General features: G+C 40.6%; 1 protein-coding gene across 1 annotated transcript in view; it reads right to left on the bottom strand.

Moving 5' to 3' along the window:
• Positions 1-23,382, bottom strand: part of LOC113493964 (probable E3 ubiquitin-protein ligase HERC2) — a 39,567-nt gene extending 16,185 nt beyond the window's left edge. The window contains exons 1-42 of the mRNA XM_026872026.1: positions 23,198-23,382; positions 22,698-22,935; positions 22,074-22,244; positions 21,624-21,827; positions 21,025-21,187; positions 20,652-20,770; positions 20,392-20,564; positions 19,741-20,309; positions 19,542-19,666; positions 19,095-19,462; positions 18,683-18,849; positions 18,323-18,462; positions 17,830-18,013; positions 17,240-17,476; positions 16,776-16,894; positions 16,398-16,584; positions 15,962-16,113; positions 15,627-15,720; positions 15,181-15,332; positions 14,769-14,910; positions 14,423-14,548; positions 13,963-14,124; positions 13,542-13,643; positions 13,240-13,341; positions 12,927-13,159; positions 12,762-12,830; positions 12,315-12,486; positions 12,013-12,108; positions 11,589-11,743; positions 10,877-11,104; positions 10,408-10,527; positions 10,236-10,337; positions 9,805-9,960; positions 9,270-9,431; positions 8,652-8,882; positions 8,218-8,341; positions 8,018-8,154; positions 7,712-7,867; positions 7,343-7,577; positions 6,988-7,127; positions 1,348-1,497; positions 763-909 (exon numbers count right to left, since the gene is read on the bottom strand). Of these exons, the coding sequence (XP_026727827.1) occupies positions 763-909; positions 1,348-1,497; positions 6,988-7,127; positions 7,343-7,577; positions 7,712-7,867; positions 8,018-8,154; positions 8,218-8,341; positions 8,652-8,882; positions 9,270-9,431; positions 9,805-9,960; positions 10,236-10,337; positions 10,408-10,527; positions 10,877-11,104; positions 11,589-11,743; positions 12,013-12,108; positions 12,315-12,486; positions 12,762-12,830; positions 12,927-13,159; positions 13,240-13,341; positions 13,542-13,643; positions 13,963-14,124; positions 14,423-14,548; positions 14,769-14,910; positions 15,181-15,332; positions 15,627-15,720; positions 15,962-16,113; positions 16,398-16,584; positions 16,776-16,894; positions 17,240-17,476; positions 17,830-18,013; positions 18,323-18,462; positions 18,683-18,849; positions 19,095-19,462; positions 19,542-19,666; positions 19,741-20,309; positions 20,392-20,564; positions 20,652-20,770; positions 21,025-21,187; positions 21,624-21,827; positions 22,074-22,244; positions 22,698-22,935; positions 23,198-23,382 (7,194 nt within the window). The remainder of the gene's footprint in view (positions 1-762; positions 910-1,347; positions 1,498-6,987; positions 7,128-7,342; positions 7,578-7,711; positions 7,868-8,017; positions 8,155-8,217; positions 8,342-8,651; positions 8,883-9,269; positions 9,432-9,804; positions 9,961-10,235; positions 10,338-10,407; positions 10,528-10,876; positions 11,105-11,588; positions 11,744-12,012; positions 12,109-12,314; positions 12,487-12,761; positions 12,831-12,926; positions 13,160-13,239; positions 13,342-13,541; positions 13,644-13,962; positions 14,125-14,422; positions 14,549-14,768; positions 14,911-15,180; positions 15,333-15,626; positions 15,721-15,961; positions 16,114-16,397; positions 16,585-16,775; positions 16,895-17,239; positions 17,477-17,829; positions 18,014-18,322; positions 18,463-18,682; positions 18,850-19,094; positions 19,463-19,541; positions 19,667-19,740; positions 20,310-20,391; positions 20,565-20,651; positions 20,771-21,024; positions 21,188-21,623; positions 21,828-22,073; positions 22,245-22,697; positions 22,936-23,197) is intronic.
• Between the last annotated feature and the right edge of the window lie 1,252 nt (positions 23,383-24,634).

Raw genomic sequence — 24,634 nt, 5'->3', positions numbered from 1 at the left:
TGAAATTAAAGTATGCTTTAGGAAACAAAAAAGAAAACGCATGCATTATTCTGGATAATCACTTTCATCCAGGTGAGGGAAAATGTGCAAAGGGTATAGATTTGTAAAAGAAAAATAAAAAAGGGTAAAAATTTTGAATACAACGTGTTAAAACAGAACCTGATCAAATTTTTAATTCTTTCTATGCATGTAAAAAAATGGATGCGGGCTGCCCAGGACCGGGATGGTTGGCGCTCTTTGGGGGAGGCCTACGTTCAGCAGTGGACGGCGATAGGCTGAGATGATGATGATGAGGATGATGATGGAAAAAAATCGATCATATGCATGTCGGATCCGAGGCCGAGAGAGCGTCGTACAAAAAAGTTAAATAAATTTGAAAAAAAAAAATGTTTACTATTAAACTTATGACTTTAAGCCGTTGCTTAATATTTTGTTGTTATACCAGCTACAAAGGTACATCTGCAAAATTTAATCTGATTATATGTCTATCACGGTTCATGAGCTAGACCTTGGTGGCTAACACACAACGAAGCCTTAGTAATACAGTTCCCATTGTACCATTTGATTGAAAACTCTATTATTAAGGCCGGGAATTTTGCTATTTTTTATTTGCATAGAAAGTCAGATATTTGCAGAAAAGAACTACTTCTATTATAAAATCTTTCATTTCCATACACAGAACCGATATTAAAAATATAATCGGGCTCTGTATTAACACGTTGTACTGTAGCATGCGCCAAATAAAGAAGAAATAAAACATACAGTGCCGGTATACTCGATTAAGCTGACCTTAGGCGCTTCCGCCTGTTGCACAGTCATAGTGGCTGCGGCTACAGACACAGCGCTTGATGACATTACCGCTGAATGTCGGGACGATATCGACCCACTCAGTGGACTACTTGCACCACTCTGGAAATGTTGAATATGTTAAAACAAATATTTAATCAATACGGAATCAATTTGGTTTAAAGCATTGCAGTTTTGGTATAAAACTTAATGATATTCGATCAAAATTTTAGTACGGAACTAGTCGAGTGCCATTTTTTTGTAAATACAATAAGGAACTCAGGACTAATTTCTATGATTTTCCAAAGACCTTAAACTGCTAGATAGGATATGTAAAGGGTCAATCAAAATGAGGACACAACGCTTCATCACACCTAAGCTAGTTGAGAAAATTGTGTTCAAGCATTCAATTTACTTACTTACCTAATTATTTCTACACGCGTTATAAAAAAAACAACATTATAATGCGTTACCCTCGTTAAATATATTCTTTCTTTCGATTATATTTATTTCTTTATTTATTAAATCAAAACTTACACTATTTTTACAGGTATATCTTACCGGTAACGTGGCCCTGTCAGCCGGGGCCTCGCCGCCGCCCGTCCTGGCGTCCGCCTCGGCGTCTTCGTCCTCTATATCGATAGTCGCCGACACCGGCGCTGCTGCACACGCTTCGTGAGCTCTTAACGCTTCCACCAGCAACTGACGCGCCTGTTCATACAATATTTTAGGTAGTTATTGATTTTGAATACTTTTGTGTCGTTATTAGATATATTAAAGTTTAATTGTGTTTGGTTGTAATTAGACTTGTAAAGGATCCATTGACGAAAATATCGAGCCAATGCTTCTGTCCAACTTGCACACTAAAACATACAAAATCTTTTAATGAACTCACGTAAACAAATGCTACAGAAACTCTCAGAGTAAATAAAAAGAATAATAGAAGCGTTTTACCTACCAATAAAACGCATATTAATTTACTTACCTTATTCGAAGCTTATTTAATTGAGATAGGCACTACGTTTCCCGCCTTCACATTTCTATATATATCTATCTCTTTCTACTACGTCACTTCCACTTGGCAGTGGTAGGGAGGTTCGCAAAGCGAGCCGCGCTATTTTGAATTCATTGAGTCCAATTACCAGGCAGAACTTGTTCATAAGCTTCGAATAAGGTAAGTAAATTAATATGCGTTTTATTGGTAGGTAAAACGCTTCTATTAATTTGACTTGACCGTTATTCGAAGCTTATTTAATTGAGACGTGTTTGTTATCGCCTGGTGGAAGTGATGAGGACGCCAATGTGATATGCAGGGTTAGGTACTAAGATGTGGTTGTTTTGCAATCTAATATGATGATGTAGGCTTTAAAATAAAGAAGGCATAAGTACATAATCAAGATATATATATTTCACGATCAAACAAAAGGCTATTTCAAGTGTATGAAATCAGGAATGTAATTACATAATTTCTAATCAACTGGATTAAACAATGCTGTCACAGATACACGGTTACCAGAGGGCTTAACCTCGCGTTTATAATATTTGCTAAAGGTATTTTGCGATCGCCAGTTACCCCTAGCAAGAATTTCCTCGAGGGGGTAATTATCGACCCAATTTTTTGAGGCAACAGCTGACCTAACACTCCCAGGCGTTGCCTTAATGCCGGCTTCTACTAATTGGGACTTGATCCAGCCCGCAATTAGAGTTTTCGATGCAGGTTTAGGTTTACCTCTAATGTTAATAAACAAATTATTACAATTTGCAGCATTTCTACGATTTTCAAGGAACGAGATCGTACACTTAGCCCAGTGGACAGGGTCTAAGTTTTTATTAGCCTTATTAGAAAATAATCTCCAACCAGATTGTCTGTTATCTACTGAATCAGTCTTCGATCCAAACACCGGCCAAAAAACTAAAACATTATCTTGGCTACAATAATTATTAGAATCAACTCTAAGCAAAGTTAAATCGTGTATTCTTCTCCCGGAACATAGAAGCAGGAGAGCAGCTGTATGTCTCTGCACTTGAAAACTATTATTTTCATCTACGCGCTTACTCTCTAGGAAACTAGCTAGGTCGTCTATGTTCCACACCGGGGGCTTGACGCGGGGGATCAATTTTTGTAATGCTATGGACTTCAGGACATGTTTTACAAGGGTATTTGAACTTAATTGACCGGATGAATCTGGGTTGCAAAGGTTTGACACCACAGATTTGTGTAACAGGATGGAACTGTACGACAATTTATTAACTAAATGGAGGTCAGATAAATATCTAGCCAAATCGCTTGCTATTGGAGATGAGGGGTTGACCTGGTGCGTTTCACACCAAGCTAGCCATCTTTTCCAAGCAACGCCATAAACTTTACGTGTTGAGGGACGCCATGACTTCTCAAGGAGTTCTAATTGACTACTATTCCAGGACTTTAGCATCCCAGACCACCCCCACATTTCCACACTTCGAGAGTCATTTCGTGTACATTCGGTGGTGGTGGCCCTGTTGTCTTGTCGATCAGCACTTCGTCTAGGTGATGTATTGTGAATGGGGCTGCTAGGGCACGCGATTTGATGTCGGGTCGCCAAAAAACCCTCTCCCACCGTGGAACTACGACTAAGTACGTTCCCTGTGCTTGATTGAGATAACCTAAAACCTTGGGAATCAGAAAGGGTGGAGGAAACACCCACGCAAGATTGTAATTCCACATTTGGGAAAACGCATCGCAAAACAGGGCTTGGTCGTCGTTCTGGTCTAAAGAAACGTAATTCGACACTACATGAGCCCGGTTGGATGCAAATAGGTCGATTAGTGGCACTCCCCATTTCGAGAATATTTTGTTCGTGCATTTTGCAGACAGATGCCACTCGGGAGTCATCCGCAATCTCGATAGATGATCTGCGTGGCCGTTGTATATACCCGGTATGTAAAAAACGTTCATGTGAATTTGATGTTGCTCTGTGATCTGGAAAACCTTGTAGGTTAAGTCCAGGAGAGGAGCTGATCTGGTACCGCCCTCGTGACGTAGGTATGCAACTACCGACCTGTTGTCGCTCTGAATTAAAACCGTCTTGTGTCTCAGGAGCTGACAATGATCTTCCAAAACTCTTAGGATTGCTATCATTTCCTTTTGGTTGCAATGAAGATCTTTCTCGGCTTCTGACCAGAGACCCGAGAGTGAGAGATTGTCCAGGCGAGCTCCCCAAGCGATATCCGATGCATCTGTTGTGAGAAAATGCAGAGGAGGTGGCATGTGTAGGGCCGACGGGTGTTGACAATTTCGGCGCCACCATATCAGGTTTCCTATGGCTGGGCGAGGTAAGGAATGTAATCTCCTGTGATCCGACTTCAATATTTTGTTCAAAAGGCTCTGAAGCTCTCGAAAATTGAGTCTTCCTTTCGGAACTGTGAAGCAGGCAAAATTGAGGAGACCGACGACGAGGCTTTGGAGCTCCTTGAGAGTTGTGCGCTCCTTCCACAGCAAATGATCGATTCTCGCCACAAGGCCAGGAATTTTGTCGTCGGGAAGGCGCTTGCGATTCGCCCATGGATCCCAATGGATTCCTAGAAAGACTAGGCTTTTCGACGGTGTGATGACCGACTTTTTGTAATTGATCAGCCAACCTAATGTCTCCAGAGTTTCGAGCAAGGTTTTGACATGATTCCGAAGCTGGTTCTCGTCTTGGTGAGCGATCAAGAAATCGTCGAGAAACACAATTATCCTCACACCTCGTTGCCTGAGTGTTTGGGCTATCCAATTTGTTAGCGCAGCAAAGGTCTTGGGCGCTATGCTCAGACCAAAAGGTAAACAGGTCATTTCCAGTAATTCGTTGCGATAAATTAGACGCAGAAATCTTCTGTGGCTGCGAGCCACAGGAACATGAAAATATGCCTGAGAAAGGTCGATTTTGCATAGCCAGTCCTGCGGTTGTAGAAAATCCGGGATACGATACGCATTTATCAGTTTGAACCTATCTGTTTTGATGTATGCATTGAGCGCTTTCAAATTGAATATTGGTCGACTCGAGCCGTCGCCTTTGGGGACAAGAAACATCGGCGAAAGAAAGCTTGGGGAAACAGCCACTCGCTCCAGAATTCCCTGGTCTATCATTTTGTCCATGATAGATGTCATTTCGGCAGATTCTGGAATATTCAGGTTTTTTCCGACCACGCTCGGGTGAACAAGTGGTGGCTTCTGGCAAAAGGGTATCAATCAAAATCAAAATCAAAAAGTTTTTATTTCAAATAGGCCGTATCTCAGGCACTTTTAAAACGTTATATTACTGACTCTAGTTGCACGGTTCCAAAGTGTCATTCTTATGGAGAAGAACCGGCAAGAAACTCCATAAGTTACTCTTGGTATGCGGTACGCAGTTATTATTTTTAGAATATAATTTGGTGTATTCATTTGTTCCCATTGGTCTCGAAACTGTAGGAGTCGGCCCGCTCTGAACGAGTCAATATTTACGTCGTTTGTTGTCGTTACTTCGCTGTGGAGGCGATGATGCGCGTCTTCGTCCGTACCTGGTCTGGTTATTTTGCCGAGCATTTGGTCGGCCTCGAAAGCTATTGCGATTATTCGGTGCGACCAATTTAAATTGACCAGCATGACTATGAGCATTCCAATCACCTTGCGGAGGTGGATTACCGCGACTGCAAACACCTTGCGAAGGTGGGTTATTGCCGACACATTGCGAATGTGCGGTACTGTTTTGACAAGCCTGAGGCATGTGGGCAAATCCTTGCGAGGATTTATTATAAAGCTTTTGCCCCTGCGAGGGGCCACAACGCTTATTTGCATCCACCTGCGAGGTGGAAGACGTATTACCTTTTTGCAACGGCCAAAAGCATTTTCTTACTCCGCCAGATTTTTCTACAGCAGCAGTAAACTTTTCTGCGTTAAACAGGTTGGTGCACGTTGGAGGAATTTTCTTTAAGCTGGCCTTCGTCAAGGGGTCTTTTGCTTGTTTGGTGACACAGTCTCGTCGCATTTGGATGATCTCAGCACGATGTCCACAAATAATCTGTAATAAGTCTGAGGAACACCTAATAAAATCCCCTGAGGAAAAAAGCTCATTAACTTTTTGAAAAAGAGTGTCATAATTTAGCGAGTCACTATTTCTCGCCCACTGTAACAGTTCTTGAAGGGTGCCTTGTAGACATTCCCTTTGTTTGAGCACACACATTGTCAAAGCTCCAAACGTCTTATCAGCATACACGAGGTGGCGAGGAGACTCGAATGCTTTAACTTCCTCGTTCATTTCAATGTCTGTGTAACCCGGCGAGTGATTGTATAATTTTTGTGTGTCAGAGTACCGAATTTCATTCCAGTCACTTTTATCTAAATGTTGCAAATCACATAACAACTTTAAATAATTATCTGGAGTCTTTGGCATTGAAGGCTCCTTCAACTTAGTTTCAAGAGATAAAGGAAATTCTTGATCACCACATGCACTGAAAATACTAGGTTGAACATCAAACATTTGTTCGTAACGATTTTCGGTAATACCGGACATAAGTGAGATGGCATCATAATCCAAATTAGTACTCACGCGTTGACCACTATCCTGGTTAGCCATCTGACGTCGAAGGTCACGTACTTCTTTAGCCAATTTCCGAACCTTACGTTCGGAACGTCGCTTGCGTTTGCCAGCCTTTTTCTTGTTGCGGCGACTTCGCTAGATGAGGAGCTGCTACCGGAACTCGAACTATTAGAACTTGAGCTACTAGAACTATTCGACCGAGGTCGCCGCTTCTGCGGCGATGAAGGCCCTGGAACAGCAGCACTAGCCACTCCATCGGTTTTATTATCCATTTTTTCCATAATTCAAATCGAAAGAATAAACTTTGTTCACTTTTAAACGTTACGACGTCAAACCGTTACGAATATTTTCACTCGAACTTTTTTAATTTTAAAATGTAGGTAGTAAAATATTATGTTAAGTGTCATACGACACGACCGATCGCGGCGGGAAAAGAGACGCCAATGAATTCAAAATAGCGCGGCTCGCTTTGCGAACCTCCCTACCACTGCCAAGTGGAAGTGACGTAGTAGAAAGAGATAGATATATATAGAAATGTGAAGGCGGGAAACGTAGTGCCTATCTCAATTAAATAAGCTTCGAATAACGGTCAAGTCAAATTAATATTATAATAATAGAGTCAATGTAGTCATATAGTTTGGTATATAAAGTTAGAAAATCTTACTTGTGTTATATGCAATGCAAGCAATATCAAGGATAAAGCATGCTGCACGGCGACAGGTGGTTCCAGAGCTAACGCAGCTGAAGCCAAGTAAACCCGTGGACCTACAGGCTCGTCGAATGTCGCTTCTTCGGAGTAGAGCCCTGTGAAATCATCTTAGATTTTTTTTCACGATTATTGTTTGTTCAAAAAAAAAGTTTAAAAAGCAAAGCAAAAAATAAAAGAAAAACATGAAATAAAAAATAACGAAACCATTAAGCGTGTTACGAGCACGGGTCCACTTCATTTGAGTAGAGGTACTAACATGGTATAGTAACAAATGCAAATTAAAGAAAAGTAAGTAAAAGTAAGACCTTACCTAGACTCTGAGCTCCTAAAGGATCTTTAAGTGTTGGGAACGAAAGCGGCGCTATATGCGGAGACTTCGCGTCGGCCTGTAGCGCAGCTGGCCGTAGCGACCACGCGGCGGAGTGGGAGGAGCCTGCGGCCGCTCGTTGAACGCCCTCTACGCCTGCTACGAGCGCGGGTCTACGGTTCACGCAGGTCGTACCGTTGCCTTGCTGACCGTGGTCGTTGTCACCCCATGCCCATACCTAAGTAAATTGTTTGTAGTCAGTATTTAAATGGTAAGTGACCTTACCAACCGAATTAACGAACTCCAGGTCAGCTAATAAAAAAGCAACATTGATGGAAGGAGTATTTATATAATGAGATCAAATATTTGTACCTGATGATCACTCGTAACAGCTAGACAGTGCAATGCACCAACAGCTACATGTATAACGCGACGGCCGCGCAACGCTTCTACTAGAGTAGGGCGCCGCACATGCGCATCACAGCCGTGGCCTAAACGGAAGTAGTCGCCTTTGCCCCATGTCCAAACCTTTAAATTAAAAAGAAACACTTTTTTACCAAGGTCGATTTAACAAATGAAATCTTTGTTTCCTATAAACCTCGCTGCACGTTTAGGAGTTGATCATGAATTAAGGTCTGTCATATGATAATCTTAACGTGTAAAAAAAATGTGACTTACCTCTCCATCTCTCGTCAAAGCCAAACTAAACTGAGCTCCGCACTCGACTTGGATGACGCCTAACGTGTTGAGCCTCTCAATGTTCATCGGTACAGCGCAACCGTCAGAGCCACCGCGACCTGAGTTCAATGACACACCTATTTCAAAATCGCAGTTTTTACACTCGGACTGCAATAATGTAAAGTCGGACATTCTCTTACCCAACTTGCCGAAGTCTCCGTCGCCCCAAGAAAACACTTTGCCGCAGGCGGTGAGCGCGAGGGTCTGAGCGTCACGGGAACCGCACGCGACTTGAACTACTCGGAAGTTTGAAAGGGCTTCCACCTAAAATTATATATGCGGTTATTATGTGATGCAAGGACTATATTATTACTATTTATTGGTATGCCTATTTCTGAATTTTGAAGATATCCGTAAATGTTGATTAAATTTTTGGACATTACTTTCTAATTTTATTTTGATAGAGTGTTATTTGGGACACGCCTATGTCCAGTATATAAAAAAAATATCCTAAGCACAAATACTTTGACTTTCATCTTGCATAATATTAAGCAGAAATGTTTCCATTTTTTCAGCCGTCTTCCGACAGCCTTCGAACATACTATAAACAACTGCTATAGTATAAACTCCTTACCATTTTAGGTGCAAGCTGCGTCATATCATCCCCATGTCCAAGTCTTCCGTACTCTCCCATTCCCCACGTGTACAGATGTCCTCTGGCAGTCACGCACGCACTGTGCGCGGACCCGCACGCGATACCGACAACCCGCTCGCCAGATAATGTCTCAATGAGGCGAGGCATTTCTAATGTGAGCCGGTTGCCGTGACCTAACTTGCCGTCTTCGCCTTCGCCCCATGAATACACCTGTGGTGAGAAGTACAGTACATTTGAATAAATTGTATTCAAATCATTAACATGAAACTTTTAAGGTATACTAAAACGCTGTTTTAGTTAAAACTTGGGGGAAGGCTGATATGCAATATTTTTTTAGCTGAAAATATGTTACATCTATTCTGCATTCACTTTCCCCGTAGCCTAGTGACATGCTAACAAACGTTGTCAATAAATGCATGAAAATTACATTTCGATTGGTCAAGTGACTTTGACCTGTCATGTCCATACATTCAAGCGCTTTCATTTAACTGTAACAATTATCGAAACTCCACTTAAGGCTGCTGTTTAACCTGATCAACTGTCAATTTACGCGGCATATAACAATAAAAACACTAAATAATAATGTACAATAGTTACCTTTCCATCAGCAGTGAGTGCGAGAGCGTGTTTCCCGCCGGAATGCACGGCCACCTTCCGTACGAGTACGTGCGCGAGGTACGGGTTAGCGCGCGGACTCGACACGTTGTTACTGTGGCCTAGGCCAAGACGACCGTTCGTACCCTCCCCGCAAGCGTATAACTGGGGAAAGTTGGTAATATTTAATAATCTTGGGTAAGGAAATTGACAATTAAATAGTATGATAAGGCTAATTGCACAAACAAAACGTCATGGTCACTTAACATTTAAACTAGCAGTAGGCGACATTTATTATAATCAGGTTCGAGAATACTTATATGTATAAGTTTTTTATTTATCCCACAAAGACATCTTTATCAAATAAAAGTGATTGGAACATATGCTTATGGGCTTAAAACATTTTTACTTTTAATTGCAGTCGTTATTCCTATTGCGGACAAGTACCTATATAAAATAATTTACAACTTTAACTTAAATTTTTCCGGTGATATAATAATACTACTCCACACAAGATTTATCAGTCGAATCATCTTACCTTTCCATCATGCGACACAATGAACAGTGTTTTAGATCCCCCCGCGATATGTACAGGTCTGAATGCGCTGAGACTAGGCGAGAAGACTGGCACTTTAACTTTGGAACCCTTCACACCACCCAGCTGGTCTTTGTCGTTCAGACCCCATACAAATACCTGCAAATAGACGGGGATTTAATGATGGCTTACAAAATAGAGGTAATTAAAATTTCAGAATGTGGCGTACATTCTGAAATTTTAATTACCTCTATTTTTCTGAAACATTTATGATTACGGGATAGGGCGAATTTCTAGTTAAAAGAAAATCTAATAGAAGCTACTTTTTTTGGAAACTGAAATGCGTTAACATCCAAAATACTATCGTTTGTTGCCTCAAGTGAATTGGAACTCTAATCGTTAGTGATAAGGTTGATATTTGAATAACAACTTACTTTGGGGCAGTCATTTGGTAAAGCAGGCGGATTATTATCAGCAGACACAGCTCCCGTTGGATTCTCTTTCTCCATCCAATCTTCAGCCACAAAGTTCATACTCTAAAACAATAATATGCAATCAAAACACGACTCTATGACTTATACATAGAATCTAAAGTATCTTGCTTACCGATAATACTTCAGTGTACAACGGATTTGGTCTGAAACCAGTTATGTAGAGACCGTGTACTCGGCAGTCGGCGTTCACGTTTCGGTTTTGTTTTATTCCAATTTCAATGCAAGGATAATACTGTAACAAAATTACTCATTTCAGAGATACATATTATTATTACCAGATTCCTGGAACGTTCAATGTTAATTTAATAGCAATCTATAAACACACGTGTTACATAGTAACGTTACAATATGTGTTCGGTCTGAAGTCATTGACGAACGCCATAAAAATGATTTTTTTATGCTGACTTTTTTAACTTTTGGCTTCTGATTATACAATCAACCTAAGCGCAGGCTTTGTCTGCTTCACTCACTGTTCAGTTCAGTATCTCTTAAGTTAAGTTATCTATGTTTCATACGTCATACATAAACACGCCTCTTATATTTGCCGAACATCAAATTAACTAAGTTCTGCTAATCCTCACCTGTTTACAGTCAGCCAACAGCTGTATCTGTGCTAGATGTGTAGGAGGTCGATCTCTCCCAGAGGCAGAGGGCGCACAAGGCACAGCTGCCAGCGGTGACAGAGCGGCTTCATCAAACGTGGCGCCGGCGCGGACCGCTAACGCCGAAGGCCCGTACGCGCCTCCGCCCACGCCCAGCCCGAGGCGGCGGATACGGACACCGTTGCGCATTTCTACGCGAATCCAGTGCTGTTCGTGTAAAATGAATATAAGAATAGTTTAAAAACGAAAATGTCCAAAAATAGCATGTCGTCATCGCTAAGTAATAGCTCCATGTTGACATTGGGTCAGGATGTGTCAGAAGCAGGCGGTTGGTGTATGAAGGATTGCAACGCATTGCTATACACCAACACAAAAACGCGGATGACGTAGCACGGCGCTTTATGTTTAGTCAGTAAAAGTCTGACACTACCGCCTTCCTTATAGAGTACTTAGAGGTACAAACAAACGACATCTCTGCAACATCCTGTACTCATGAAAATGTACGCGATTATCTATTTTCAAATAAAATTATAAAACAGACTAAAAACGATAACTATTATTACATAGCATCTCCGTCCTGGATAGCTTTTTAAATACAAGTTTTCAGTCATACCTTCGCCTTGAGTAATCGTCTCAATTTCTTGATAGGTTTGATCTCTTATTACACATGTGTCCATTAATATATCCTCACCTGTCCATTCCCACTGGAGCTCTGCCAGTAGGTGTGTGGCTGGGAGTCCAGCAGTCGCCTGGCGCCGGCGCCGGGCCGACACGTGGACACACGCACGGCCCGCACTGCGCCGCGCCAGCCCACCGCTGTCCCGCCCGCACTTTCACCCCATTCCGCTACACACGGAAATAAATAGGTATACTTAGGAATATATATTTTAAGAAAAATCCGGGAATCGCGCGTGCATCGGCCTTGCAAACGATAGACATCGATTGAACAGCTGATAAACTATATTTATTGGAGGTGTGGCGCAGAAGATAGAAGGAAAATGAAAATTCACTTTTGTGTTATGAAGTAGGGCTTATAGTAGCGCAGTTCAATCAATCTACAAGTTACATGTAAGAGATGATTTTGATTATAAAGTTGCTAAGCATAATAATCTTACATTGATCAGTGACGAGCTCCATCTCACTGACTTGTCCAGTCCACCCAGGTTGTTGTGGGAAATCTACTGTTAGATCACGACCGTTGTTTGATATTGCTATAAAAAAATAATAAAGTTAATGATAACAAAAATCTTTGTATCTCAGCATCAGTTCACCTATTCTCAGTAAAGTCTTGGTCAGCTTCTAGTATCATTAACAATAGTTTATGACCAGTAGAATAATAGTCTATTAGTATCCCACAATACAAGTAACCGAAGGTTTTAGAAGAAAAATAAATGACCAACTTATATTCAAAACTTACAAGTGACAGTCCCAACGCTGGTGTGGTCGATACAGCCCCATTTATACCGCGGCTGTGTCACGGCCGCTCGGACCCGCACCCTGTCGCCAACTGCGAAGGGCGGCGTGCCCGACACGACCTCCGCGTGCATTGCGCGCACGCCGAACACGCGGCCTAGACCACGCCATTCCACCTGAATAAGAAAACTAGTGTTAACAAACAACTGGTGATGGTTATCAACTATAGAGGGAGGGTTTTAGAAACGAGATTCTGTTTAACCTTCTCGCTAGTACAAGCACAATTAATTCACCATTGAGGAATCGGATTAAAAAAGATACACCCGAGACACATGACTTGGCAACAAAAAAACAAACTTGATCAAATTGGCTACACAAAGACAAATACGTTAATAAAGATAATGGTATACCTTAATTTTTTTATAAATCAAAAAGTTTAAATAATACTCACATGAAGAAATACATTTTGCTTTATGTCACGTTCAACTTTCTGTACTTGTCCCACATCACCTAAAGCAACCTAAAACATAATTATAGAGTCATCAATGGATTTTTCCAAAATAAGTACCTTATGCTGAAAAATGACACATCAGTAAATATTTTAATTCACACTTACAGGTTCGACCGCTTTACAACACCGTACAGTCATCCCGGGAGTTATGACATCAGACAAGTACTGCGCGTACTCTTCTTCAGAGGCGAAACAACTGCGCCATCTGTACGGAGTCTGTTTCTTCTCCTGTTTAATACTATGCGGCTTCACTTCAAACACAGAGTCATCCATTCCTTGCTGAGGCAGTTCTAATAGGTAAGCTACTAAAGATTCTACTGAAGGCAAGCTGGCACCACCTGTAATGGATACTGAACCTTAAGAATGAGCACACAGCGTCGAATTTTATGTATGAAATTGTAAGCAATTAGATGTTTACCTAAAGCTTGAATAGCACCGTACACAGCGTGCCTAGAGAAGCCCATTTCTATGACTTGCTGCACTTGTGAGGAATTGGCCCATGTGTTGAGGTCTTTTCTCGCTGTCAAAGTACATTTAAAGGAGTAAATGAATTTGCAGGCGTAAGACCGAGTGCTGAGTGCAACTTGAAAGATGTTATATCATCTAGTAGTGGACAATATCGAATGATTTGCATGATATAAAATGATGTGTTAATTCGTTCGACAAAAAGAGTTTTAGAATAATTTCGATTTCCTAGTTTTGTTCCTTATCAATACTTACAGAGAGAGGCGGTACTTGTAGATGGTCCCATAGATAATTGCATTACATTACTTTTGTCTATAATCGGCATTTCAGGAGGCGTTTCGTGGTCCTTTTCATCTCCTGCAAGAGTCACAATTAAGGCAAACTTCCAGACTTTGTCCATATGACATAATCTTACAAAACATGGGTGTTAATTCGTCGTTTCGATTGTGAATAAGCGTAAAAAAATCTAGGTCCAAATGTGGATATAATAATTTCCTTTTTGCTGGCGTAGGTTAAGTAATCAACACAAAACAAATCCGAATTTTCATATAACTATTGAGACCAACTTGATGAAATTTTGATGACTAAAAGAATAAAAAATCGGTTCGTCCAGTCCAAAAAAACCCGAAGAATTGAAAACCTCCTCTGATCCAAACGAAAACAAATACCATCTTACCATTAACATGAGCAGCTAACTGTTGTACTATAGTGAGCGCGGCTGATTCCAATTCCCGCGTAGTGAACGATGACGCGAGCGGGCTCGGCCGCGTGGCAAGCGCTAGCAGACGACGTAGTAAAGTGCCTTCGGTACCCAATGTAGTACCTCGGTCTATATTGCCTGGAAGTTAGAGTGATTGCTATACCTTATTTGATAAAGTTGCTTATATAAACTTGGATATCATGAAAAACAGTTTTATAGGAATGTTCTAGTAATAATAGATTGTAGTTTGTTACACGTTAAAGTTCATGAGATGTTATTTTTGGTGAGACTTGAAACCTATGAGCTAAATAATGTTGCTTTATTTTATTTTGACAATTTCACAACGGTTTAAATAGGATGGTTTTTAGGTTTTCCCTTCTTTTCCATTCATGTCTATTTTCTTCAGTAGGATATTGTTGATTATAGTTAAACTTACCAGCATGATCGGGCGGTTGCATCAAAGCTTTCCGTAGCCGTGTTCTAGTAGTAAGCAATCCTCGCACAGCGCACAAAGTTAGTAGCTCCATCTGTTGCTTCCTCAGTCCATACACATCGATTTCAGCTAAAAATAACAGAACACAAATTTTACTAAATTAATATCGAAAAATTGAACATGAATACTCAATAAAACCTTTAAGCCTTCCCGGCTTAAAGGTATCTATTAAATTTTCTTATCTTTGTCATTTCGCTTGGGAGTGATTAGGACAGCATGATATTATATTTTGTCCTATCATACTATGATTATTGTATACATAATAATATGTCCATTATGCAAATCTTACCAGGTAAATGATTAGGATGCATAGGCGAGGCCTGTGGGCCGGCGCCTAACAACGCGGCGCACACACGCAGCGCGCTCTCACCGCCACCTAGCGGCAGAGAGAGGCGTTCCGACTCTGCACTCTGGACACTTAGGAGTTCCGCCTACAGAAAAACAAATACAACCACAATAATTATTAACCTTAAAATTGATTGCTGTATACTTTTTGATGATCTACAAAGAGCAAACACGGGTAAAGCCAAGCGGAGTAAGTACATTCACTTGAATATATTACAATTTTCATGGAGGTGGACGGCAAAGAGAGGTTTTAAGTAGGACATTTCCAGATGGGTTATTACATTAAGAGCTAATTGGACCATGCGAAACATATTTCAAACACCATGTTTCCAAAAATACCATAACAGTATACTTACTTTAGTCGCTGTATTATCATCATGTAACAACGTGATTTTCGCTCGCGGTGACAGTTGCGTGACGATGGCGGTGCGAGGAGGTGAACCGCACAGGACTCTCTGACCGAGTCGTATGCGCCATTCTACACCGCCCACAACACCTAGCGCACCCGCTGCAAATTGAGAGAGTTTATTGTATTATTGGGTAAAAAATTACTCATACATCAATCTCAGTCCACCGCTTTTTCAGCTCTCTTACTCCAATTACTCATTAATAATGATAATAAAACAATACATTTAATTAGAAAACAGTCTTAGTTTTGTATTCACAAGCATGACATTTGAAATCCAGCATATGGCGTTTAAGTTCACAAGTTTGGCTGGGACAGCGAACAGCTGGATTTGTTGCATGTTACTTATTTATGAGGCCAAGCTACAAATAAATTTTACGGCATACACAATCATACCTATTAGACAAGTCTCCAGACTAGGTGGCGCTGGCTTTACAGTCAGCATTAAATCTTGACTGGTATGTGGCCACCAGTGCCAGTCGGTCGTTACCTGTTAAACGACAATAGCACATTTTCATTTGCAAATACATGCAAAAAAAGAAGTTGACACTTTCGAAGCAAAATACCGTTTTTACTTTAAAGGTAAACTGATAGTTTCTAAAAGTTTCGTCACCACAGAAATTTATTTTCAAAATCGGGTAACTCGAAGCCTGGAAAACTTTCAAACAAAGGCTACCTACGCCTTTAAACATTTTGCTTTAGATTTTTAAATAGCCTATTTTGTTAGTTACCGTTTGCGCCGCCAACTGCAATTTGTCTAACAGCAATGTTGTAATAGGCGTGTGCCATTGTGGAGCTGAATGTAACTGCCTCACAAGTTGGACTAGCGCTGCACAAGTCGCGCCTGTGTAACTCGCAGTGGCCGGAGCACGCCATCTGTTGTCTGATGTCGAAACACTTGTTATTTTGGGAGTGACCAGAATTGTAGGCACATAGGAAATGCCAAAGCAAGCATTTTGACTGATAAAAATTTAAATTGTTAGAATACGAATAAAAGTAGTTGACTTTATTAAAATATAATATATGAATCCTTTATTCGTATCCGTAATTATTCAAACAGAAAAACTATGCATTTTCAATTATTGTCACATTTCTCATGAGAAATGAATTATTGTCTAGTAAGTTCAAAAATAATATTTTCAGAATAAAAACAGCTATGTCACTTACCAACTTCTTCCTCCTCATTATTACTGACTACTGCCTGATGATTGACCTTGAACGCGGGGTCCCATGCGTGTGTCTCCAACCACAAGCGACCGATCAAAGCAAGTAATTGAGCTCCGACGGTGCGTCGCCATTCCGGAGGTCCGGTATGTTCGACTAGTATACGACGGAGAAGCCATAGTGACTGAATCTGTAGAGTAAAAGCGATGGGAAATTAGACATACTTAATTTTAAATGAAGATTAATTGAATCTGTTATCAATTCTCTTGATCTGGCGGTGATTGTTTGCTACAAGACTTAAAAACATCCATTTATAGGACTTATAGAAGCAAAAAAATAATTAGTTATTAATTTTAACTCATTTATTTGTGTTATACATACTTGTAAATATATGAGATCCTGTGTAACCGGTTTGTCCGCAGCCGATATAATACTGTAGCAGAGTTCGAACCACGAGTCAGTGCACAGAGATATACGCATCTCAAGACTCTGGGCACTAGCTGTAACAAGCACAAGAGAGTGAGTAATAACAATAATTATTTGATGTAAAATCAGAACAACTCATTTCAATATTAAGAACAATTTGGCTAAGATTTTACTGTCGCGCCACAAGAATCTTAAATAACGCATACGTGACTTTATACATAACTAAATGTATGTATATTTTGTAAAGCCTTTGTCAGAACCCCGTGTGCTGCTGGGCAAAGGCCTCCACCTCCTTCTTCCATACCTCTCTATATTTCGCGATTTCTGGCTACGTGCGCCTCGCATATCGCATACTAGATCATGACACTACAAACAATAAATTTGTAAGATACAATTTCTAGAATTTAAGGCAGTCTCACCTCGTAACAACGCCAAAGCGGTATGATAATGAGCAGCGAAGGCTGTCGGCGGTGGAGTAGCATGCGCATGGGCAAGTGTTAACAATCGTCTCTGTAGCGCGGCGACATTCCGCCGGGCGATCGCTCCGACGCCGGACAACGCGCCGCCTGCGCCTGCGCATAACGCGCGGATAGCCCCCGTACATGCTGCACGGACTTCGCTGACTGGCCACCATTCTACGTTGCTTTCCATTATTGCTGTTGAAAAAGGAAATGGTTTAATCAGTGATTAAGATGAGTTTAAATTTCATTAACACTTAGATAAGCACGGTCAGCAAAGTAAGTGGATATAATTTCATACGTCGCATGACATTGTTGGCTGTTAATATTTTCCAAGGGAAAATTAAACCTGCTCTACGACGCAAGAATTATTTTCAACCTTAAGTGATAGTAAACTTTTTTGGCTAACCGTGCTTATGACTTAATCATAATGAGTGCTTAACGATTTCTCTGTTATTATTGCATTTTTCTCGCGTGTTACCTAAATTTATTGCATTGTGTCGTGTTAATATTTATTGCTCAATCACAGAAATAAATATTTTATCACTTACTAGTGCCATGTACAGTTTCATCGACAGATGGCGGTGGTGACGGCGTGCGAGCCAGTTTAAGGTCATATTTGCCCTCCTTGCCCATACGATACGAATTGGTCCCACCTTGGTCCCAAGCCACACGCACCCATCCATCCTCACCGAGTTCACCAATAACGCGACCTTCACCTCCAGGGATCCCATCCTGTAACAGCACAATATTGTAAAAACGAATCGATTTAAACGATTAATCGATTAACTATATTATTACTGTATATTTCATTTTTCTATTTTGCGCTGTTCTTGCATAAAACATAATATGGTATAAATTGTACTGTATATACATTTATTTAAAAAAAGAGTAACAAATGGCGTTACTTGCCAGTTCTTCTCCGTAAGAATTAGACTTTGAAACCGCGCAACTAGAGTCATAATTGTAACCTTTTGAAAGTGCCTGGAAAACAGGCCACTTGAAATAAAAACTTTGAAATCGATTACAAGTTATTAGACTTACCTGATCACCCCACTTCCAGTCTTTTCCTCGCACTACTCGGGTACCGATCTTCATGAGCGATGCTAGTTCGGGGCCTGTGAGTGAGGCACCTCTAGCGCGAGCTCCCAGTCTCTCGTCATCGAATATTATTAGGCATTCCGCTAAAAGCAATTTTATTATTAATGATTAACTTAGGCATTATCAGTTTATAAGTTTTGCAATTGTGAGGTTGAATCGAATCTAAAAAATGTGTGAGGTAATAAATAATTGTGCTCTTCGTAGCTTCTAAGGTTCCAACTCAAGGAAGCTAGCTACCTTATTATAAGTACGGAACTTAAAAGCATTTAATACAAGAGGCACGAATGACTTCATAGTACTTACATTTTGACCTCAAACCATTACAAATAAGGGATGTCAGCTGTGTTGTGTCACCACCAATCTGCTTCAGTAAAGTCAAGCACGAGCTGAGGGCGCCACCGTTTATAAGCTGCTCTAGTTCGGGACCTTGACATCCTTCTATCAGAAGTGATAGGAAAGTTATCAAGAATCTGAAAATAAAGACTTTTTTAGAATCATTATATTCAGACTGTTGTAGCCCACCGTTGACTGAACGAATTTTGTTAAAAACATTTTTTTTTTGCCAATATGACATAACAGTTTTTTGACTTAAAGAAAACGTCGTCTAGAAACGGAATGTGTTCACTACAGATAATGGAAATGCAAAAATGAACCTTACTGCTTTATCATAAAGCTTCGATTAACACTAGTTTATTGAGTTTTAATTTCCACAAACCTTGCTCTCGAAGGTCTATTCAACAACGCATGGGCTCCGCAGTTCGCACTCGTCTTCAGCGGCAACGTCTGAGTCTGTTCACCTTCCAAAACCCTCGCTTTCAACTCTATCAGTATGTAATTCATCAACTTAGACCGTTCTAATAGAACCATGTACTTCGAGTATGGTATCACAGACTCTATCCCTATAAGCGGGTGAGTTAAAGGTATAGTGGGTTTGAGTGGCACGTATGGTACTGCGTCTGACAAACAAGCGCCTAATAGACCAGCCAGGGCGGCGTATTTCACGCTTTCAGATAACGTTTGAGACGAGTGCAGAATACTGTTTATCATTGAGTAACCGTTTCGTCTTATTTCAGCTCTTTGGATCTGGAAATATACAAAATATTCAAAGTCAAAGTTCCTAAAACATGTTTTTATGAGATATTTCTATAGGAGTGAAGTATACCTGACAATATAACGCTCTTCTAAGTATGTCTATATCACAGGTTTCTTCAGTCATCACAAAATCTATTATAGCTACAGTCAAGTTTTGTTGCTCTTGAGTTACTTCTTCTAACAACCAATATAAATCTGAAATTGATAAATAACTTTACTAACTGACGAAACAGTTATACAATATCGGTAATTTAGACTTTTAATGGTACCTTTCTCGTCACACGCAAGCCTAGAAACCCACGCATTGACAAACTTATTCCTTTCCGAATTATCATCATCTTTCTCCTCATCAGCCATAATCAAATCAGTCTTCAGATCATCAGCCAGCATCATCACTTGCTTTTCACTTTCGATCGATTCTTTTAGAATCGAGTTGTCGGTTATATCGTTAATCGAGCTGATGGACATCTCGTTTGTCGGTGTCTTATCATCATACTCTTTATCTGGACCATCTTCCTTGTCTCTGTCACCGCGGCCATCATTTTTCATGTCATCGTTATTCGACGCGTTCTTTAAATCTTTCTCTAAAGGCTTATCTTTAACTTTTAAGGTAACTTTGGATCTGTTATGTGTATCTTTGGAGGTGACGACGGATGTCTCGTTGCGCCCTTTAGTGTGTTCAATGATTATGCTTGGGGCATCATCTGGAGTTTTGGAAGTTTGTCCTATAGTTGACTTTATAAGGAGAGCGTCGCCCTGTAGTAAGCTGCCTGTTGCTTTGAACATACTTTTGCTTAGACTGTTCTGTCTATTTCTGAGATCTTTTGTGGTTTCAAAACTGGAAACACAATATAATGACACAATAAAATAAAATTTGCTGTTATTGACATATCATCTCTCATTTGACGAGGGAATCTTACCATTTATTGAAACCAGGAGTCTTAGCCGCTCGCATAACTTTCTGGAATATTTTCTTGGCTGTGGGTGGCTGATGAGCCGGTGGTCGTGCAGACAACGAGGACACGGCTGGCGAAATCGCCGCACGAACGTCGTGTAATAAGAACCTTGCCCTTTCCAAAGGTGCAGCACACACCTAGTACAATTTTAATAATAAAATTTTATTAATATACATATATACAAAAATTATTGCACGTACTTTCAAGTTAGTATGATAACGTACCTCTTTATAACCACGAGAGAGCTGTTGTCTAGTTCGCATTAGAGTCCATTTACTTTGCTGGACTGCCTTCACTATTTCAGACATCGCTGGCGACAGTTTCACTTCACCTTTCTCCATTTCTAAAATACAATTTCAGAACCATGATAAAGTATAGATGAAAAATGTTATTTAACTATTTGTATCTCTTTATTATCTGCCTAGCCTTTTAGCAACTAGGGTTCAATCGGCATCTAGGCTAACCGGATGCAGGTAAATATTTTCTCTCAATATTTATTTAGCAAATAAGAAAAAAATAGATTTATTTTCTATCTTCATTACGCTTCCTCTTAAAATCGCCTAAAAAAAAGACAATAGCAGCATAAGCAGTACTCACCAGCCATGGCAGTAGCGAGAGCATGTTCTTTCAATCCAGCGTGGTATAATAGAGCTGCTAGCAACGCTCTCCGCAGTTCCTCTAGAGGATGTTCCGGGGGAAAGTGTGGCGCGCAACCTTCGCGCCTCTCGCACGCCCACCATAGGTGTAGTGCTAGTGGATCCTAGGGGCAGGAAAGATTCACGAAAATATTTATTTTATGGTTCTTACAAAAACGACTCCCGCAGCAAGGAATTCATTCCTAATGTCGCGAGGGTTTTCACAAACATTCAGGTCATAGGCGCGAAGACAACCAGACTCAAGACAAGCATTTGCGGATCACACAAAAGCTTGTCTTATGCGATGAACGACCCTTAGGCTTTGGACCTCAACCACTCAGCCACAAAGGCGGGGTCAAGAGAGTTGAGTTTCCCTTAATGACGATTTACCGAGAAACCTTTAACAACCGAAAGCAAGGCACAATCTACTGAATCTACTACAATATTCCTCTTTTGAGGGCGGGAGTAGCAATAATTTTTCGTTTCGAGTATTCTCATTTAGCATAATTTACTGAATAACTTATTCCTCAATAATATTAAGTTCAAAATCAATCATCTCACATGTAACTTGGACTCGGCAAGTGCGTATAACAGTGCCTCGGCCCTGGCGGGCGCCTGCGCCACATTGACGCGCGGCGGCGGGCGCGGCGGCCGCACCGTGCGGGACGGGAGCGGGACGTCGCCTGCGGGACTGTTGCCGCCAGTTGACGAACCACTGCGGGCTTCCGCCTTCTCCTCGTCGAAGGGGTTTGTTAGTTGCGAGTCCTGGGTATAAGAAGTGTTTGTGATATGAGTATTTAATAGTTTAAATAGTATAAAGGTGTATTGGGTTTATGTTTAGCGTAAAACTAAGTTTTTTTGTCAATTTTAAGAACCAAAGTCATTTTGCCCGTTCTTTATTCGTTATAAAAAATCGTTGTATTAAAAATACAAATATTTGGCCAACAGTCGCCATGACAAAAACTATATTATACAAGAACACTACCAATAATCCTAATGTATCACACTAACCTGTAACCCTCCTCTCAAGAACATAGCAGTAGCATAAGGCGCAGCATCACGTTCAGCCTGTTGTACAGGCAGAGAGCGCGCGAGGCGAGACCCGCACTGCGTCAGACCTAAGGCCACGTTGAACGCGCACGTCGATAATATGTGGTAGGTGCGGAGACTTGATGCACTTTCCTAAGAATGAGTAACAAAGGAATGTAATTTAAATATGAAAGAAACTGATAATTAAGCGTGGTTTAAGAAAACAAGCTCGATATCCATCGATATGCAATTTTAATGGATTTTAACCGTCATTATTGCCGAAGACAAGAGTGAATACGGTAGAGTAGTACAGTAGTTGGACATATCCATTTTGTACATTTTAAAATGCATTTGCATAATACCATTAGTGTATTTAACATTTATATTCAATGCATATTTTGCAATCGCTGTTAAGATCGTATTGTCAAAATTTGACGGGTCGTTGAAAAATAACCCTGTTTATCGGCTAGTAAAAATGGATTGGTACCTAAATGTTTCAGCCTCAAATCAACATCTGCTGGGTATGAAGTTTTTGATACACAAAACATTTAAGTAAAATAATTAACAGCAATTATAGAAAACTGTCCTTAAGTAAAATCATCTTACCTGGCACATAAAACTATATATCTGATCAGCATACATTCCCACGCATTTCTCAGTGACCTGCGACAGGTAAGCGGCGTGTGGTTCTATACTCATAGTGGCGGTCGCATCGCATCCGCGAAGCTTCCGTATCGCTTCCACTGTACTCGCGTTGTCGCACTCGAAGTTCTCTACGTCGAACACGTGACCTGCTATTATCACCCACGATCCACCTTCCTTAGTATGGTTTTGGATATCACATCTGAAAATATGGAAACATATGTTATATCAAATATTTTTTGAAATGCTTTAGGAGCCCAAAACGGCATTGGTCATTTGCATAGGCGTCAAGAAACAGACTTAATCACAGTTCAAATTGCTCGTAGAAGAGGGATGACGCGTCAAGGAAGTACATATTGTGGAAAGAAAAACGAAATAGTTTTTGGGAACATAATTGAAAACATAATAAACTATCGTGTCCAGTTGGATACAACCATTATTACAATAAGACACACAAAACTTACTTGCGAATAATACTGTTTTTCAATTGATGCTTCCTCGATAGGAGTCCAGGCCAGCCGAGCAGGTCTGCATCAAGCTTGGCGGCGGACGGCAGAGACTTGGCCGCGTCATCACACGCGCGGCTATCTTGACTAGAGAGCTGGTAGAGTCGGCCAGGACGATAGGAGAACGGGATGCGCACGCGCATAGCCACGCCCCTAGCTCACTTACTACACGACCTGATGGAATTGTATGATAATTTTAGTGGAGTAGATTCTTTTCTTGGTCTTAAAGAGGCTTACAATTGATAAAAGAGATATTTTCAGGTAGAAATTTAGACTCATGATATTTATATAAAAGCTGAAAGTAAATTGGTCTTCCGGTCAGTAATACTTTCACGGCTAAACTTTAAAAACTTAATTGATATACATACTTTACAATTGTACACTTTACGTTATTTACTGTATCAAATGTTTTCTTTTGATGTGTAATAAAGTGGATTTGTATTTGTATTTGATCTTCATGAAGTATATCAATCATGGATAGTTTTACTCTAAGACCGGCAAAGACAATTTTCGCTACGATAACAGTCTTTCAAAGAGGAAGGGAAAGGCATGTGCATCTATAAATTAAGTAGTCATTGACAATTTCATATATGACAGTAAAGCAACATCCAACTTCTTACCAACAATATCAGCTGTAATGAGATCACAGAGCGACACGAGCTGCGTGTTATCAGCTCGATGCACCGCCCTTGAGAAGGAGCCGAGCGTCGACTGAACGTGTTCGGCGAGCAACTCTATGTACTGCGTGAGTAATACTCGCACGCCGCCGCGAGTACTGCGGCCGCCGCGCGTCCACATCGCCTCGCAGAATAGTAACCTAGAGAAAAATAAATAAAAGAAGTGGTAAAGTAAGTAAAATTGTAAGAAAAAAATAGGATTTATATAAAAATACGGTTAAAATTTTCTGTGGCAAGGAAGCGTCATGAATGCTCCTTCATATGGTAGGAGTCTGAAGTACACAATTGATATTAAGCATAAGAAAATTATTCACGTAGCCACACGCTAATTGAGGTGGACAATCGGGATTTTCTCGCAGAGCAGGTTAATTTGACTTCGAAAATTTTAAGAAAAGTGACTGTCCAAAAATATTATGAGAGAAAAAGCCTGTGACCTTTGTATGTAGGATCGGAATTACAATTATGAGCACCTTTACACGTAAGTTAGTAGTTATTCATCAGGCTTACCTTTGAAACCGTATAAGTAAATCACAGCTAGGGCTCACGGTATCGTGGCTCTTTGGATCGTCAGTCTTGCTTGTATCGCCGTGCATGATAGCGTTTATATGCATCTGTGTTTGGCATGATGTGTTGCGAATCAAATGCATAACCTGTACGAAAACAGTACGTCATTCAGGGACCTTGTGATGATGGATAAGGGGATAAGGGGATAGGGGAT

This window comes from Trichoplusia ni, chromosome 5, assembly GCF_003590095.1.
Source record: "Trichoplusia ni isolate ovarian cell line Hi5 chromosome 5, tn1, whole genome shotgun sequence".
NCBI lineage: Eukaryota > Metazoa > Arthropoda > Insecta > Lepidoptera > Noctuidae > Trichoplusia > Trichoplusia ni.
This window is presented reverse-complemented; position numbering and strand designations above follow the sequence as displayed.